Below are 18937 nucleotides of genomic sequence, written 5' to 3'. Positions count from 1 at the left end.
AGGGAATTCGGGAGCAACCGAACATGCTAACGGAACTTGGGCGCGAGGGGCGGGTGCGGGGGATTCTTGTCCTCCAATCAACGCTCGGGCGTGGGCTCGGCCCAGCCAATTATGGCCCGGAAGCTGGCGGGGGCCAAGCCAGCCGCTCGGGCCCAGCAGCCAGCAGGCCCAATGGCTGGGCGGAACCCGAGAGGAACGGTTGGGGGCGGCAGGGCGGGGCCGCGCCCATGCGTCCGAGCCTCGGGCCAATGGGCGACGGCGGCGGCGGCCCGGGGGCGGGGCCCGGGGCGGGCGGAGCCGGGTTGGGCCGTGGCGGCGGGGCAGTCTCAGGCAGCCGTCCCGCCCCTCCCGTCCGGCTGCCGCCGCCGCCGCCGCCGCCACCGCCGCCGCCTGGGGCTTGGTTGAGGCGGACGGTGGGTCCCGGCCGGAGTGTGGCGCCGCTGCCGCTGCGCGAAGGGGCAAGCGGGCAGGTGAGTGCTGGCGGCGGCCCCTCCACGCGCGCGGCCCGCGGGGCAGACTCGCGCCGCCGCCCCCGAGCGCTGCAAGGCCGGCCCCCGCCCCAGCCGGCGCCCCGCGGCGGTGGTCCGGCCCGCGCCCCGCCGGCCGTTCCGGGCCCAGGGTGCGGGGACCGGTGTGCGCTCTGGGACCGGAAGGACAGGGCTGCGTTTGGGGGCCCCGGCGAGGTCGGAGGGTGCCGCTCGGCCTCTGCCCTCCGGCCCTGCCGGGGAGGGGGCGCAGCCCCGCGTCCCTTCCCGGCGCCCGAGTCTCCCGTACCCGCTCCGCCCGCCCCGGAGGTGGCAGCAGGTGCAGGGAGCGCCCGGCCCCTCGGCTCTCAGCGGGTGGGGCGGGGGTCGATTCCCCTTGCGCTCGTGGGCTCGGCTCTGCGTGCGGCCGGCTCGCGCACCCGCTTCCTTCCTCCCTCCCTCCTCTCTCGTCGTCACTCCGCTGCTTGGGCGAAGGCTGTGTGGCTTTCATGTTCCTCTCTCTCTCCAAACCTCATGTGCCCGCGGAGGTGCCCGGGGACTAGCCCCTGCTTCTCTCCCTCACTTCCCAGTTATAAAAACAGTCGTTGAAAATAGGTCATCTTTCTTCCCACGCGCACTGGCCATCTTCCACATGCTCCGTGCCCTACTAGGGAGAAGAATTCAGTGCTGTGGAGTTTGTCATTCCGGCATCAAACTCTTCCTCCTCGTGGCTCCGGCCTGGCAATGCAACTCTGCAGCCTCTCTCCCCAGTTTTTACGGGGGCAGGCGGGGGGTGGGGATTAGGGTCGGGCGCCACTGGCCGCGGGGGGGCCTTTACCCTCTCCTTGTGTTGACAGATTTAGAATCGCTTGGAGTGTATTGTTTTGCACTTGCAATTGAAGGAGGTGATGTTTCAAAAGCAAAAATACTTTTCAAGTGTGTCGACAGGTGAATTTCGCTTTTAAGAAACTCCGAAGAGTTAACCTTTTAGCGGTGGATCAGTCCATAGCCTGGTTGTGGTGTGGTTACATCAGCTGAATGCGTTTGTCAAAATTCGTAGACCTCGACACTGAAAAGTGTGAATTTTATCTTATGTAAATGATACCTCTTCCCCCACCTTTTCTTCTGGGGGAGGGGGAGGAATGCTCTTTCAAAGCTGAAGGAACTAGTAATGATTTTGGAGAGTTTTAAGGGAATGCATTTAACTTAAGAATATAGCAAAATAAAAGCAGCTTTTCTCTGTACCACTAAAATTTGGCAAGACTTGCTTGAACCATGATATATTGTGTCTGTTCAGGCTACTATGCATGCAGTCTCATCTTACCAAATTAGTCCCCAGGGCTGCTGTGATTGATATTTTGGTAAAGTTCCAGTAATTTAGGGAGAAGTTTTTCTCTGGCCCAAGGAAGTAATTTGCAGAGTGAAGTTCTTAAACAGCTACAGAACAACTTTTTTTATTGGGACCCCAAACAACCTCAGTTTTACTTCTGCTGCTCCTTCCTATCTGCCCTCTTTTCTATAGATTCAGAATTGTGAGTTAATATCTGAAATGAAGCTCTAGTCTGAACGAATAAAATGCTGCTGCTTTTCTCTGGTGATTCTGGAATAGGAGTGATGTTGGACTTGAAAATTAAAACCTTAATGCCTACATATGCTGTAGAAGTGAAAGTTTCTGTTCAGTTCTGCCAATAGGAGTACAATAAATTGTCGGAAAGAAAGTTAACACTTACTGGGCTGCTTTTCCATGTGGGGAACACGTAGGCCACATTTTAATTGATGATTAAACCTTTGCTCTAGAAGCCACTGGAAAATGAGAAACCTGTTAAGGTTTTTTTGGTAAAGTTCAACCACTGGAAAACTTTTCTGAGAGCTGTGATAACTGGTCACAACTGTTTCCTGAAAACTTGCTGCTCTCAGAGTTCCCTTGTGGTGCGGCGGGTTCAGGATCTGGCATTGTCACCTCTGCGGCTTGGGTCGTTGCTGTGGTGCAGGTTCCAGCCTTTGGCCTGAGAACTCCACATGCCACAGGCGAGGCCAAAGAAAATCAAAAACAAACCCAACAAAAACTGTCAGCTCCCAGTATCTAGAAGAAAAGGGCAAAGGAGATGACAGCTGGAGGAGAGTATCAACCACAGAACCACAGAGCCTACACGCAGTAAATAGTAGATAATCACTGAGTTCCGTGGGAACCAGGTACATAGTTTGTGGCGCATGGAGTTTTAGTAAAAGTCTGAGTAAAAATCTGACCTCCTGGCTCAGAGTTTCGCTTATTCCTTTTACCAGATGTCAGTTTAGTCTGAAGTTTTCCACGTCTCTTAAAATGTTTGAATCACACAGTCTCCTTTTTTTCTTATCTCTAATTTGCTGTAACCTTTAGGAATGTAACTAATAATGCTAATGTATCTATTTTGGTGTAGTTTGATAAATATCTGTCGCTGTGAGGTTTTTTTGTTTTTGTTTTTTTCTATCTTCAGAAACTCCTTTATCTGTCCCTGGCTGCAGGGCTTGGTACTTCGGTTAGGGGTGAGGAGAAGTTTCAAGTGTGTTTTCTTGTCCCTAAGTCTTGGGGATGAAGCCTACAAGGGAATAGGAGTTATATGTTACTCTGGCATTACCAAGTTTTCACAAAATAGTGAAGAGTGAATTGAATATACCTTTATTCCTATAGTCCTTTGGAAGTTGCTTGTGGCCAGTTTTTGTTTTCTCAGATAACAAAGTATTATATTTGGGCCCATGACTTTATCAGAAAAAATATTTTGATTTGTTGTGAATCCTTTTTGGTTTTTTTCCCTGCAGTTAAAGAAGTGTTTATCTTGGATATCAACTCGTTCTGAGCCATAGTTAACCACCTAAGAGTACCAGGCTAAGGATTCCTTGCTGTTTAGTTTTTCTAGTTTTCCCTTTTGTTGCAGGTACAGGTGTATTGAACTTGGCTTCTGTACATTGGATTTCCTCATGCCATCCCATTTTCCTACTCATAAAATTGGAGATTGTTAAATATTTTGATCTGCAGATATAACTAATATAATGTTTTTCCTCAAAGTAAAAATTCATTTCTAACGAAATAGTAATACTCATATTTTTCTATTCTGAGGGAGTTGAGGCTTTTTTTTTAAGTCACTTAATAGTCTTAACGGGAAACAAGATTACTTAACAGAACTGGCAAGATTAGCAGTCCTTTTTGTTATTAAATTCATCCAGCAACTCAAGCCAGAGATTAGCTGTGTGGACTCCATTTCCAATTGGGAGTTTCCTCTAGGTTTAGAAATAAACAGATCATAAAACCGAGGTACAAACACAGCTGTTGACAGTTTTCAACTGAAATAAATTTGAATGGAAGAAGAATGCTTCTAAATGATGATAAAATTTAAATACCAAACTTAGGCCTTGGAAATTTTTTCTTTCTTATTCAAGTCCTTTCCAAGTAGAAGTTAATTAATAATTACGGTAAATCCAAACACTCTTGGCTGGCAATGGAAGATGATTCCACCTCTGAAGTTCAGATTTGGAGAGGGGTCTGAGTGATGCTGATAACCAAGCCAAAGTGAAACGTTAACCCCTTCACATGCCGAGGCTCAGTGATGGGGGAGGAGAGGGCAGAGGAGCAGGGCAGGCAGAAATGCCCTCTGTATTTCTTGGAAGGACTAACACATTGTCTTGAAACGTAGATAATCAGGTATCTACCTAGAACTCAATAAATACTGCAACATTTTAGGCTTATTACCTATCTGCCTCCACTGAATTTTGCTTTCCACTTTGTTTAGGACACAATTCATTCCAGCATAGGGTCTGAAAATGCTGTGACTAAGTCGTTTAAAGGTTTCAGTTTCAGAAAGTAGACAGGACTCTTCAGTAGCAATAGTTTTCTCTTAAGCACAGTTAAGAGAAAGTAACTGTTAGTGCTGGCAAATACTCAAAGACGCTTTTACCATAAATTTTGGACATTTTGCTCATGTCCCAAATTTAAGCTGAGGCCACTTTTGTATTTTTGGACAAGGCCAGTGTAATGGCTCTATCCTTTTAAAAGCCCAGTGAGATACAGCCTTTGCTTGGTGTGTGTTAGAACCGCAAAGGAATACTGTTATTTTGAATTTCAGAGATAGTGACCCTCCAGAGGCTTCTAAGCGGGCTGATTTTGCGTTGAATCCCTGAAATACTCGGGCATCAGTATCGTCTGTCTGACAAGGAGGTGAGCTGGTGAGGTTTTGCCACCAGCTGTCTAATCACGTTGCCTAAGCTTACTAACTCCTCTAAACTTGAGCTTTCTCGCCTGTAAAGTGAGCATAATATTTCCTTTATCCAGTGTGTAAAATACTCACTTCAATTCCTGATACAGAAAATGCCTGAATGATGGGGTTATGGCGAAGCCAGTCATGTTGGGGACCTGTCACAGGGAACACATAGTTTCAACAGCTCAGTAACAAACACCGGGGCACTTAGCATGGATAATTTTTGCCCTTAGGTTCATCAACTCAGTTGTTTAATATAGGACATGTATGTGGCTGCAGATCAGCTTATGTAGCAAAAGGTTTAGTTGGTTACTGTCTTATCCATGCATCACTTATCTCTGCATTTCAGTTAGATACTCAAGAAATGGACCCTCGGAGTTCCCGTCGTGGCTCAATGGTTAACGAATCCGCCTAGGAACCATGAGGTTGTGGGTTCTATCCCTGGCCTTGCTCAGTGGGTTAAGGATCCAGCGTAGCCGTGAGCTGTGGTGTAGGTTGCAGACGCGGCTCGGATCCCGTGTTGCTGTGGCTCTGGTGTAGACTGGTGGCTACAGCTCCAATTCGACCCCTAGCCTGGGAACCTCCCTATGCTGCAGGAGCGGCCCAAGAAATGGCAAAAGAAAGAAAAAAAAAAAGAAAGAAATGGGCACTGAATGAAAGTACGAATTCCCTGGTACACCCGGCTGGTAGAAAAGTAAGGCTCTACTGATCTTCCTCAACTTATGATGAGGTTCCATCCTGATAAACCCATCATATGTTGAAAATGTCATTGAAGAAAATGCATTTAATACACCCGACTTTGTAGCAAACATCACAGCTTAGTCTCGCCTACCTTAAACACGCCCAGAACACTTAATTTGCCTACCTACAGTTGAGCAAAATCATCTAACACAAAGCCTATTTTATAGTAAAGTGCTAAATAGCTCATGCAATTTATTGAATACTGAATTGAAAGTAAAAAAAAAAAAAAAAAAAAAAAAAGAAACCAGAATGGCTGTATGGGTTCAGAATGGTGGGTTGTTGAGACTTAGGATCCCTGGCCAGCTGGGAGTGGTGGCTCGCTCACGCCCAGCATCACCAGAGGGTATTGTCCTGCGTGTCACCAGCCTGTGAAAAGATGACAATTCAAAATTTGAGGTTTTTACCAAGTATGTATATGGCTTCTGCACCATCATAAAGTCAAAATATACTAAATTGAACCACTGTCAATGGGGGCCCATCTGTAACATCTCCTTGAGTTGAGCTGAGTTTGGCAGTTGCACTTCGACAACCCTACCTGCCACGTGACAGCAGATGTCATTATTTTAAAACTGTTCAGGGTTGAGGGTCAACACGGGTAACCTTATCCAGAGGTCTCTTCCAAACCTGATATTCCACAATTCTAGAATCTAGAATCCTGAAGGGAGGAATGTGGGTGGTTTGGAAGTAATTTCTTGACGGAGTATAGCTAGCTGTTCCTCACCCTTAGCATTTTGCTTTGTTCTTTTAGGAGGATATAATAGGAAATGATTATGCATGATACTGGGATTCTTTGCTTTATGAAGAGGTGTTTTTGTGTGTGTGTGTGTGTGTGTGTGTTTGGCAGCTTCTTTAAATAGGAGCCTCATTTTAATTTGAGTATATTTACAACTTTTTTCAACAGCAGTTTAAAACTAAACTATTATGTTGAAAAATAAATCAAAGACAGTTTAAGCATCTCAAATTATCATGTATATTAGTGGACATATAGCAAAAAACATTGTGGAAAGCAAGAAATAGGTGTATTTTTTAAAATCTCAAGTTTGTGTATATCTGTCTACCTATCTTTGTATGTATATATGACAGCCCAGATTGTATAAAGATTGAAATTTTACTTCCATGCAGCCTCTGGGTCTCCATTCACCTTGGTATGTATGTAGGCTGAGTTGAAATTAAGTCCACTGTCTGCCTGTCTGCTTGCCTTGACTTCTTGGTTCTTTAAAAAAAACAAGCTTTTTTTAGGAATTATTTTTTTTATTAGAGTATTTAGTTGATTTACAGTGTTGTGCCAATTTCTGCTGTGCTGCAAAGTGACCCAGTCATACGTGTGTATACATTCCCTTTCTTATATGATTTTCCATCATGGTCTATCGCAAGAGACTGGGTAGCCTTCCCTGTGCTGGACAGCAGGACCTCATTGCTTATCCATTGTAAATGTCATAGTTTGCATCTACTAACCCCAAACTAACCCCAAACTCCCCGTCCCTCCCACTCCCTCCTCCTCCCCCTTGGCAACCACAAGTCGCTTCTCTATGTCTGTGAGTCTGTTTCTGTTTTGTAGATAAGTCGCTTATGACATATTTTAGATTCCACATAGAAGTGATATATGGTATTTGCTTTCTCTTTCTGACTTTCTTCGCTTAGTATGAGAGTCTCTAGTTGCTTTTATGTTGCTGTAGGATGGCATTGTTTTGTTCTTTTTTATGGCTGGGTAGTATGTGACTTCTTGGTACTTTTGAGTTGTGGCATGTGAGCCCTCCTTTGGGGGCTGGAATGGTAGGGGCTAGTCAGCCGCTTGAGCTGGTACAAGTGAGTATGGCCTGACCCTAATACGAGATCCTGCTACTGTGCAGAGAGATGTTTCTGCTGTTTTGGTTAACATGTTACCAATGCAAGGACTGTATACGCCTTACTAAAGTTCAACACTTTTCCCTTTGAGAGTGCTTTCGTTTTCTTCGGCCGTCAGCCTCTAATAGGTGTACTTAATTCAGCATATAGGGATCTGAGCCTAATGGCCTGCAGAGTATTTTGGTGAGATTCTTTTCGTCCTACGGAGAGGTTAGGCAGGCTCTCATGCTCCCTTCGCGTGCGTTTACAGCTGGGCCGCTGCAGTGGGGGGAAGCCACAGGAGCCCTCTCTCCCTTTGTCAGTCGTGCTGTAAACTTGGAAGATGCAGGATACATTGAAAAACATGCTGGGTTTGGGCTAACGTTTCCTGCACAAATTGATTTTAAAAATTTATTCTAGTTGCATTTAGTTGAAAGCAACTCAAGAATGATGCAAATATACATTCTTTCCATTTAGATTCTTTTTTGGTGGGGGGGGTTCTTGTGGCATATGTAAGTTCCCAGGCCAAAGCAGGGATCCAAGCCACTGCAGTGACAACTCTGGATCCTTCGCCTGCTTCGCCATAAGAGAACTCCCTAGCATTTGGGGCAGGGGAGGAGAAAAAATACCCCTACAGAGCTGAATTCCATCTCAGCCTGTTCAGTATGTATAAACTTTACTTTGTAAAAGTGGGTTAAATATCCAGGACCCTCCCTCACTGCCCCACCCCCTCAGCCAAGTTCCCTAAATGCCCTCTATCTGATTTCTTCTCACCTCTCTGGAGTACCTGTAAAAGAATCACTTGATTGATCAGAAGTGGTTGTTGATGACAGATGCCCCTTGCATATTAGTTTAATAGGTCATTTATTCTGTGTTTTCTAAAGTTCCTTCTCTCTCTTCGGTGGGGAGATTGTTGATGAACTTGCTAGATAGTTCATGATATAGCAAGCAAAGAGCCAGATTTTTGAGGATTCTCTGCATTTTTACAATATCTCGATGGTGAAGAAATGTAGGTATGTGTGAAACTCTTAGCTTGCTGCTTCTTTTATAGACACCCCTTCCTTCAAACCACTGTCACCGTAATTGTTTTCTGTAGAACCCATTTGTCTGTCAGTCCCTTTTGCTTTTCTACATAGTATTTTCTTTTACCTTCAGAATTCTCAAAGTCTCCCCCTCCACTATGTATTTCTCTTTCCCCCAAGGTAATTCAAAAAGAATTTGTAATTATATCTGATTTTGATCTAAACTTTGGGAAAAACCTTTTGATTTAGCTTTGTACCTTCTGGCTAAAATTTAACTTGGAATTTAACTTGTGTGTGTGTGTGTGTGTGTATACATATAACTGATTTCACATGCTTTATATTTGTGAACGTACATATTTGGAATAAATATTGAACATGAACATTTTTTCTTTGTAGGAAGTTTAATTTCTAGTAGGTAGTTTTTTTCCACCGAGAACATTTAGAATATTCGGTCTCTTTCGTTACGGATATTTGACTCTTTCATTTGTTGAAATTTGTAATCTAGCCCCAGATTCAGCTGAACTCACAATGAAAATTATTCATTGTGTGTAATGAGTTTTTGAATCATAAGTGAACAGGGTAGGTAGTTATTTTAAATCCATGATGCTGGGGAAATCTTTGTCAGCTAAAAAAGGCAGAAGGGGGTTGAATTTAGGAAACCACTCCTACTGGCTTCTAACACTTTCTCAGACTGAAATTTTTTTTTTTTTTTTTTTTTTTTTTTTTTGGCTGTACCTATGGCTTGTGGACGTTCCCAAGCCAAGGTTTGAACCTGTGCCACAGCAGCAACCAGCGCCACTGCAGTGACAGTGCCGGACCCTTAACCTGCCTGTGCCACAGGAAAGCTCCATCTGAGACTAAGTGTTAAAGTCTAGTCAACCTTGGTTATCTGTGCGTTGTTCTATGCCCCTCTGTTGTTACCTTCCTCTCTGATTTGAGGAATTATTCAGGCTGTGTCCTGGGTCCATCCCCGCCCCCCCCCCCCCAAATCCCTGAGGCCCACAGGCCTGGCCTTCCCTCATCTGCCATCTTTTGCAGTAGCTGGCATGGTCCTGGCACAGAGACGCAGAAGAGCTTGTTTCATTGTGTGCAATTATATGGAGAGTCTGCATATGTGCTGGACGTAACGCAGGATTTCAGGCTGAAGCCCTGTGTCCACTGCTTGTCAGCTCTGGGCTCTCGGGCAAGTCCCAGCCGTGTCTACGCGCTCTGACCATGTCTAGGCCAGTCTGACCAGCTCAGGGCACCGTGCAGATGCTGGTGCCTGCTCACAAGGGCCTGCGGAGCTTGAAGTCAGGGTTCTTCTATTTCTATTGGAAACGGACTTTTATTGTCGCTTTGTTGCTTTCTAAGAGACCCACAACACTTAAAAACTTCAGTTTGTGTTCATTAGAGAGGTTTTCTTATGCAACTTGCTATCTTAAAGCTTTTCTGACAATAAACTACAGATTCCCAAAAGAAACCATCTTCTAAACGTGAATTTGATATGTTTTATATGTACACATTTACATTTTGACTTTTAAGAGTTGTCCTCGTTCTTTAGCAGTAGTTAAATATTAAGTAAATGTCTCATTTTGGCTAGTGTTCTGATCACTGGTGGGAGTATATATCAAAATGGTTCCTTGTTGTACGATCTTACCATCATGATGGGAAATAAATCTTACCCACAAATAGCAGAAATAAAGTCAAGTAAGATCTTCCTGCATTCAACAAATATTTGACCTTCGGCTGCATCCATGGCACCGTACGAAACCCTCCAGATGATTTAGAAGTGGAAACTTTGGTTGGTTGGTTGGTTGGTTTTCTGCCACAAGACAGCAGCCTGCAGAAGTGGGTGAGGTGGGCATGTAAATGATGGCGGGTGGGCTCTGGGGTGTGCGGCGTGGGGAGGGGATTGGGGGAGGGGATTGTTGGGGGGGGGCGGTCTAAGCCAAGACGTAGACACCTTCCCAGGAGCCGAAGAGGCCGCAGAGACAGGGAGTGTATAGGCGGGGGTGACGCCAGGCCAGGGGGCTGAGGGGAACTGGCCATTCCATCAGTGCAAAGTGCCAGCACAGACGCAAGCGGCGATGCCAATAGATGTCAGCGTGATGGTCACTTCTGGGGGTGGCTCTGGACCAGGATAGGAACGCGGGGACTTGGTTCTCACTCAGGGTGGGGGCTGTGCCCTTCCCGAGCGGGTTACACCTCCGTCTATAAAGGCTGATGGTGACAGTGTTGGGGGGAGGCAGTGGAGGCAGGAAAGCTGATCAGGGGTGGGAGGAGCTGGAGCTGAGGCTCTTAACCGGGAGTGGCTTCAGGGAGTGTTCCTATAACTGCAGTCCCCAGGGCTTTCCAAGACGGCAGTCCCTGTGCCTGCTTTCCCAGGGGCTCGCTTACTGCTGCCTGTTGCGGTTTGTTGTGTTTCTGTATTTGCTACTGGGCGGGGGCAGATTTCAGTGGCAGGGAGAATGCAGACACTGTTGCAGTCAGAGCAGGAAGTGAATTCAAGAGGAGCAGGTGGCCTGAGACACTCAGGGGGCGGCCGGCGGGGTGGGATGGGGGTGGCACCTGGCAGGGAGTCGTCCGTGTGGGGTCTGGAAGCCCTGTCCACCCTCCCGCACTGCGCAGACCCCTGTGCCTTGTGTGTTTCGCAGGGGCGGTGGGCTGGCGGCGGAGCACAGGCTTTGGAGTCAGGCAGACCTCAGTTCTAGCTGCACCTCTTCCGTGGGACGAAGATGGAGGACTTCACCTTTCTGAGAATGTCATCTAAAAGATGAGGCTAATTCCAGCAGTGAGAGTCTGGCAAGATGAAACGCAGAGATAGTCTTGGTAGTCTTAGCCCAGCGTGTGTCTGAGGGGAAGGACGGCCCAGGGTGGCAGTGCCGCCGCCGCCGCTGTAATTAATGATGGTAATCTCAGGACAGGTATCCCGATGCCGGGGAGCGAGGGAGTTGGGAGGCTTCCTGAGGAAGGACGTGGGGAGGAAAGGGGCTGCGGGCAGAGCGCTTTGCAGCCTGTGGGTCCTCCTCGCAAGGTGCGGGGGGTGCCGGGGGCGTGGCCGTCTGTCTGGGGCACCCTGTGCCCGGGCCTGCCGAAGAGGAGGGAAGGGCTTGGGGTGACGTTTACCGCTTAGCACTCGGAAGGTCTTACCCGCAGGGCTGCAGGGAGAGGCCAGCAAGCCTGGCTCCGGTTCCACAGTCCCTCCTGCCGAGCTGCATTTGGAAGTGTGATTAAAGCCCTTCTTTGCAGACTTACCAGTAGTTTTAGTTGTTTTCAGGTCAAGTTCAGTGGTCTTCCCACGGAGTTGCCTTCAGCAGATGTGCAGAGGGCCTGAGATGCAGAGTGGCAGGTGCTCTGTCCAGGCCTCGAGCGAGTGAACACGGGAGCATCCTTCTGGTCCTTAAGTAAAGGAAAAGGTGCTTAAGCTCCTCATGCTGCCCCCACCCCCCACTTTTTTTTCTGCTTTGATCTCAAAGCAACTAATTCTCTGTGCTGCAAGAGTCAGAGGTATTTTACCTGTTCCTTTTTGTTCCAGGATGCCTGACCCTGTGTGTTCCGTGCTGTTTTAGGAGACTTACTAGACCCCTAAGTTACAAAGTAGACTTCATTCTAAGACACCAGAGATGTGTCCTCTCTCAGCTGCATTCTCTCTCCATCTTCCTGGCTTGTCATCCTGAGGCCCTCAGATCAGAACCCCCAGGCTGCAGTTGCCACCCTGCTGCAGTGGGCGGCTTCTGTCTGCCCCTCACCACGGGGACCTCTGCAGCTGGGCATGTCACCCACTGGACCCCTCGCATGCTTCCCTCATCCCTGCCCTGCCTTCAAGTTGCCTCCCCTGTCTTCAAACCAGCCCCTGACTCACTGCTAGAAAATGTCTTCAGACAAATGTTACAGTGTCTCTGCCCAACAGGTGTCCTGCGTCCCACACTCTCACCTGCGTGCAGCGTATCCTGGCAATGTTTTTTTCCTTTTCTTTTTTTTTGGGGGGGGGGCTTTTTAGGGCCAAACCCTTGTATATGGACGTTCCCAGGCTGGGGTTCGAATTGGAGCTGCAGCTACTGCCCTACACCACAGTCATAGCAACGCCAGATCCAAGCTGCGTCTGCAGCCTACACCACAGCTCACAGCAATGCCGGATCGTTAACCCACTGAGCAAGGCCAGGGATCGAACCTGCATCCTCGTGGATACTAGTTGGGTTCGTTACTGCGGAGCCACAACAGGGACTCCTGTCCTGGCCATTTCTTATTCATCGGGGCACGTGGGACCTGAGGGTGGTGGAAGCACCAGGTTGGGACCACTTTCGAGGGGAGGGTCTGCCATCGACTCCCTGTGGATCCCTGGGAAGCACTTCGGGTTTTCCTTGAAGCCAGGAGAAGGGATAGATCGGCTCTCTGAGGTTTCGTCGAGCTCTCCAGTGTCTTCAGCGTTTGTCCAGAGAGTCTAGTCTGTTGCTTATGATTCGTTGCTCTTAACGGGAAATGGTTCTTTTAAAGCGAAGCGAGGAGAGAATATATAGGTTTTTGTGGCCATGTGATAGTTGTGATACGTGAACCTGCATAACTTTTTCTCCCCAGTGTCGTCGAATAAACATTTTAGGATATATAATGAAATCCATGTAATGTGAAAGTAATTCTAGAGTCCAACTTGCTTCTACCATAGTTTTTTATAAGTGAAAAGGAATGACCTTTTCTTCCAGAGACTACAAAGCAGATTTTTTTTTCCCATTTGAGAGCTTCCAAATACTAATATTTGTACGCATTGCTTTTTTTTGGAACGAAACTTGAGGATGTGGCATATGTGAGGTAAGATCTTTGCATCTCAAGGCTGAGCTGCTGCTGTGCCATGTTTTATTACTTGAGTTTGTTCTTTGGGGATATAACGCGTGTCTCTTGGTCTTTTCTTTTTCTCCTCTATAGTCAGAAAATGGGTAAGAAGAGTCGAGTAAAAACGCAGAAGTCAGGCACTGGTGCTGCAGCAAGCGTGTCGCCGAAGGAAACCTTGAACTTGACCATTGAGCTCTTGCAGAGTAAGTCTGGCGCTCGGCCTTCCCGCTTTTTCTGGGGCCCGTGCGTCTCTCGCCTCCACTCTGCACTGCGTGAGAGTCCTAGTCCCATGAGCGGGATGCAGGACAGACACGGGCCCGATCCCAGCTCAGCCGCGGGACTGGCGAGACACAGGGCTTCCCAGCCTGCAGCCGCCCCGTGGTAAAAATGCAGGTGCCGTCCCAGCAATAACTGTTACCCAGTAACACCCCCAACAGTAACTGTCCACCAGGCTGGGACGACAGGGATGAATGTAGAGCTTCTGGCATAGCCCTGAGCACCCGGGGCCAAAATCCACTCTTTTTTTTTTGGCCACACCTGCAGCATCTAGAAGTTCCCAGACTAGGGATCAAACCTGTGCCATGGCAGTGACAACGCTGGGTCTTTAACCCACCAAGCCACCAGGGAGCTCCTTGCACTAGTTTTTAACAGGGTGGCCTTGGACCAGCTGCTTCAACTCCACTGAGCCCAGATGTTCATGTCAGCAAGTAGGCTGCCCCGGGAGTGTGGTGAGGCCCACGTGAGCATGGGGAGGTCGCTGGGGCCTTGAAGCCTCTCAGAGAGCAAACCTTAGGAGCTAGGCTCTCTCACCACCTTGACTTTGAGTGAGATTCACTAATCGTTTTCCACTTCCATGTGCGGGGATTTTCAACTCTTGGTTGTAGGAAATTAAGTATCTATTAAAGTGCCTACACTTGCTACAGTAGGTTAGTATAAACTAGTAACTTTCTTATTTATTTTATTTAAAAATATTTTTCTTTTGGCTGCAGTTGCAGCCTGCAAAAGTCCGGGGTCAGCCATCAAACCTGTGGCACAGCAGTGATGATGCCAGCTCCTTAACCCTCTGAGCCACCAGGGAACTCCACAACTTCTTTTTTTTTTTTGTCTTTTTGCCATTTCTAGGGCTGCTCCTGCAGCATATGGAGGTTCCCAGGCTAAGGGTTGAATCGAAGCTGTAGCCACCAGCCTACGCCAGAGCCACAGCAACGCGGGATCCAAGCCGTGTCTGTGACCTATGCCACACTTCACGGCAACGCCGGATCCTTAACCCACTGAGCAAGGCCAGGGATTGAACCCTCAACCTCATGGTTCCTAGTTGGATTCATTAACCACTGAGCCACGACGGGAACTCCTCCAACTTCTTTTTTTAAGTCATGAATTTAAATTGGTGCTCTGCATGTTTCAGATTTAGCTGTGGTCAATCAATTAACTACGTTTGGCTCACTTTCTTTGCCCCTGTGTTTAGATGATGTGAGACTCACCCCCCCAAAAAAATTTAGTTTTCTGTCCCCGACAGAAGCAGGCAGCAACTAAGTCAGGGTCAAGTCCTGTCCTGAGGGCTCCCAGCCATTGTTCCCGGGATGTCCCCACTTCCTCCCAGATCAATGTGGGTCCCCACAAAGCACAGATATACCTGCCCTTCCCCACCCTTCTCCCCCAATAGAATGTGGGCAGCTTCAGAACAGGCCCCTGCCTTCTGGGGCCTCGGTCAGTATTTGGTGATGGAAGAAGGACAGCTGCTTAACCTTAGTAGTTATAAGTCACCTCTTAACTGGGAACTGTTAATTATTTACATCTCCTCTTTTCCTCGGAAAACAGCAGGGACCAACAGGTTTAACAGGAACATGGAGAGGGGGCTCTATCTTCAATTTTTTTTAGCTGCTTCTTTTTCTTTTTTCTGGCCTTACCCATGGCATGTGGAAATTCCCAGGCCAGGGAGCAAACTCACACCATAGCAGCGACCTGAATTACTGCAGTGACAACACCAGATCCCAACCCACTGCGCTACAGGGGTACTGGGGCCGGAGGAGACCCTCTCTTTAAACTGATACGACCCTGGGAGTTCTCTGGTGGTTTAGTGATTAGAATTCAGTGCTTTTACCGCTGTGTCCTGGGTTCAGTCCCTGGTCTGGGGACTGAACTCCCACATCAAGCCGCTGTGTGCCATGGCAGAAAAAATAAAAATAAAAATAAACTGTTACGACCCTTTGAAAAGGTAAGGGAGTTCCCGTCATGGCTCAGCAGTAATGAACCCTACTAGCATCCATGAGGACATGGGTTCGATCCCTGGCCCCACTCAGCAAGTTAAGGGTCTGGCACCTTCTGAGCTGTTGCAGACAAGGCTTGGATCCCGCGTTGCTGTGGTGTAGGCTAGTGGCTATGGCTCCAATTTGACCCCTAGCCTGGGAACTTTCATATGTCTCTGGTGCAGCCCTAAAAAGACAATAAAATAAAATAAATTAAAAAATAAAAAGGTAAGAGTTGCTGATAGGCAGGGCACTGGGCTCCTGTCTCGGGCGTTAGTTTTCTGGTTTTGTCTGTACAGCAGAACCTTAACTTCTTTTTCAGCAGCAACTGTGCCATCTCTTTTTGTAACTCCCCCAGAGTGCTTATTTTAGAGCCTTACACAGGGATGTGAGATGTTTGTTGACTAATTGTCCTTATGTCCAATTTAACTCTGGTTCTGTTAGGGAGCCATTGTTATGGGGTTTAACTAGAAATAAATGTTGAAGTTTAATATACCGTCTTTTCGCCATCCTTGATACTTTTCTGGGAAATGTTTTGCATTTTAGCTTTTAAGACTGTCCTGTTTATAATTGTATTCTGGGGGAAATTTTATTTATTTATTTTTTTGGTTTTTCGGGCCGCACCCGTGACATATGGAGGTTCCCAGGCTAGGTGTTGCATCGGAGCTACAGCCTCCAGCCTACGCCACAGCCACAGCAATGAAGGATCTGAGCGATGTCTGCGACCTACACCGCAGCTCACGGCAACACCAGATCCTTAACCCACTGATCAAGGCCAGGGATCGAACCCACAACCTCATGGTTGCTAGTCGGATTCGTTTCCGCTGTGCCACGATAGGAACTCCTATTCTGGGGAAGAATTTTTTAGAGCAGCAGGGATAAGGTCCATGCGAGTTAGGTGCTCACACTTGTGTGCTGAGGTCACAGTTTATTTATTTATTAGTTTTTTTGTCTATTCTAGGGCCCCACCCTCGGCATATGGAGGGTCCCAGGCTAGGGGTCTAATCAGAGCTGTAGCCACCGGCCAACACCACAGCCACAGCAATGCCAGATCTTAGCCACGTCTGAGACCTACACCACAGCTCACAGCATTGCTGGATCCTTAACCCACTGAGTAAGGCCAGGGATCGAACCTGCATCCTCATGGATGCTAGTCGGGTTTGTTAACCACTGAGCCACTACGGGAACTCCCTGAGGTCACAGTTTACTATGTGGCCTCTGAATGGATTCAGAGGCTTCACAGGCTTTGAAAGGTATACCTGGTTTATACTTTTTATCATGGCTTTAGTGTCTTTGTCCTTTAAAAATAAGCCAGCAGCAACAACCAAACCCAGATCCTCTTTGTTCTGAAGACGAACAGGGGAAGTGGAAGGAAGGAAACATTTGCGCGCGTGGCTTGTGTTGCAGAATGCAGCAGCCCTGCTCCCGGCCCGGGGAAGGAGTGGGAGGAGTACGTGCAGATCCGCTCTCTGGTCGAGAAAATACGGAAAAAACAAAAAGGTAAATTTCCTAGAACGTTCATCCCATTTCAGAAAGGGCAGGGGGAGACCTGCGTGGGGCCCAGGCCCTGCTGCCCGTCTGGAAGGCGGTTGCCAAAGGGCTTCTAGATCGGGAGAGACTGCATCTGGGGCTGTCGGGACAGTCGCTCTCCCAGGTGCTGTTACTGCTTTGGAAGAGTTTTGTAAAAATGCTGAGCTTTGGAGGTGGGGATGTTTGTGTCTGGGGACTAAAGTGGCACAACTTTCATTTACTTTACTTTTGTTTTGTTTTATTTTATTTTATTTTATTTATTTTTTTGTCTTTTTAGGGCCACACCCACAGCATAGAGAATTTCCCAGACTCGGGGTCGAATCAGTGCCGCAGCTGCTGGCCTACACGACAGCCACAGATCTTAACTGCATCTGCGACCTACACCACAGCTCACGGCAACGCTGGATCCTTAACCCACTGAGCGAGGCCAGAGATCGAACCTGAGTCCTCATGGATACCAGTCAGGGTCGTTATCACTGCACCACAACGGGAACTCCAAATTGTATTTTATTTCATTTCAGTCTGTTTTTCCATCCTGTTTCCTTGAGGGTTTGAGGTCAATACATAATGGTGTGTGGTCCACACTCACATGTATCCTGATTGCTTCACATCTTGTCAAGATTTACAGTAAACTCAAATATATCTTGGGTAACGAAGAGGCGTGGTTCTCTTTCCCAAGCTGTGTTTTTACAGGCTGTATTCAGCAGACATCTTAACGATTCTCAAGCAGGCTGGCCAGGGGGCCAGGCGTCAATTTGGAGAAGCTTATTCAATATACTTTTTGTTTTTGTCCTGGAAGCACAGCCAGCGGATTTGTATGCAGGCCACACTGGAGGTGGAAGGAGAAAACATAATGAGGAGCCTGCCTTTAAAAGGATGAGGAGAACTTCTTCGAGTCCCTTTGTATCTGTTGCTGTGCGAGCGCGAGGGAAGAGGGTTTGCTTTTTGTTTGCCGTCTGAGGTTTTTTCGCTCTCCCATACACGTCTGCAAACGTGCGGTCTTTAGGTTATGATCGCAAACCCTCGTGGGGACTGGTTCTTTGTTATACTGTGTTGATTTGCACTAAGTGGAAGGCTGCTGATCCTGGCTCACCAAATTGGCGCTGGACGGTTTTTGTATATCCAGAGTTTCTGTTCTGCGTAGAGACCGTTCGCCACAACTGGCCCGAGAGTCAGAGCATTGGTCAGTTCTCAGCAAGGCCGGAGTACATTCTGTCTCGGAATCCCCTGGACCACGTCCGATCTCTCCATTCAGCAGGCCCCTTTGCGCATCCAGGCTGGCCCCGGGCCAGGCAGTCCCGCTTCTCAGACCCAGTTACCCTTCACTGCATTAGGGGGATGTGGCCGAAAGCCCTGCGCTGGGGTCCATGCCCAGTGCCTCATGTGCTTAGCATTCTTGTTCTGCTCTCTCTCTCTCTTCTTTTTCCTTCCCTTTTTTTTTTTTTTTTTTTTTTTGGCTTTGTAGGGCTGCACCTGCAGCATATGGAAGTTCCCAGCCTAGGGGTCGAATCAGAGCTACAGCTGCCAGTCTACACCACAGCCACAGCAACATCAGATCTGAGCCGCATCTGTGACCTACACCGCAACTCATGGCAACATCGGATCCTTAACCCACTGAGCGAGGCCAGGGATCGAACCTGCATCCTTAGGGATGGTAGTCAGATCCGTTTCCGCTGAGCCACGGGAACTCCGTTGTGTTTTCTTTATGGCGATACATACAGATCCAGCTCATTGAAGCTGCTGGATGGAATTCCGTGGCAGAGCCCTCCCGTCCTGTGCTGTCAGAGTCGGGGTCCAGGGCGCCCCTTGCACCCGTCATGCACATACCTGCACTTTCGCGGGCGTTTCGTTAAAGAGAGTGTGCGTGTGAGAGACGGCAGGTCACTCTGGATTTGTGCCGTGTCACGGAGGCTCCCCCATCCCGTCGAGTTCTCCGATAGAACCTAACGGCCAGGGGTCACATTACCGAGGACCAGTAACCGTTTCTCTGTAACCGACAGGGAGTTTAGGATTTTAATTCACCTGTCCTGTCACTCATTAAGATAGACACTGTCATGTCTGGTGGCCAGTTTTGG

The 18937-nt window shown here is 48.0% G+C and overlaps 1 protein-coding gene across 3 annotated transcripts in view; it reads left to right on the top strand.

Moving 5' to 3' along the window:
• Nucleotides 300-18937, top strand: part of SETD3 (SET domain containing 3) — a 74143-nt gene continuing 55505 nt past the window's right edge. The window contains exons 1-3 of one of the 3 annotated variants that reach the window (XM_001925288.5): nucleotides 300-470; nucleotides 13180-13289; nucleotides 16740-16832. In XM_001925288.5, coding sequence (XP_001925323.1) covers nucleotides 13187-13289; nucleotides 16740-16832 — 196 coding nt within the window. In that variant the 5' untranslated portion in view covers nucleotides 300-470; nucleotides 13180-13186. Of the gene's footprint in view, nucleotides 471-8991; nucleotides 13066-13179; nucleotides 13290-16739; nucleotides 16833-18937 lie in introns of those variants that run through there. The other 2 variants (XM_021099686.1, XM_005666437.3) reach the window with 2 other exon arrangements.

Source organism: Sus scrofa, chromosome 7 (genome assembly GCF_000003025.6).
Source record: "Sus scrofa isolate TJ Tabasco breed Duroc chromosome 7, Sscrofa11.1, whole genome shotgun sequence".
Taxonomy (NCBI): Eukaryota; Metazoa; Chordata; class Mammalia; order Artiodactyla; family Suidae; genus Sus; species Sus scrofa.
Note: the sequence above shows the minus strand (reverse complement) of the source record. Positions and strands in the feature narration are given on the sequence as shown.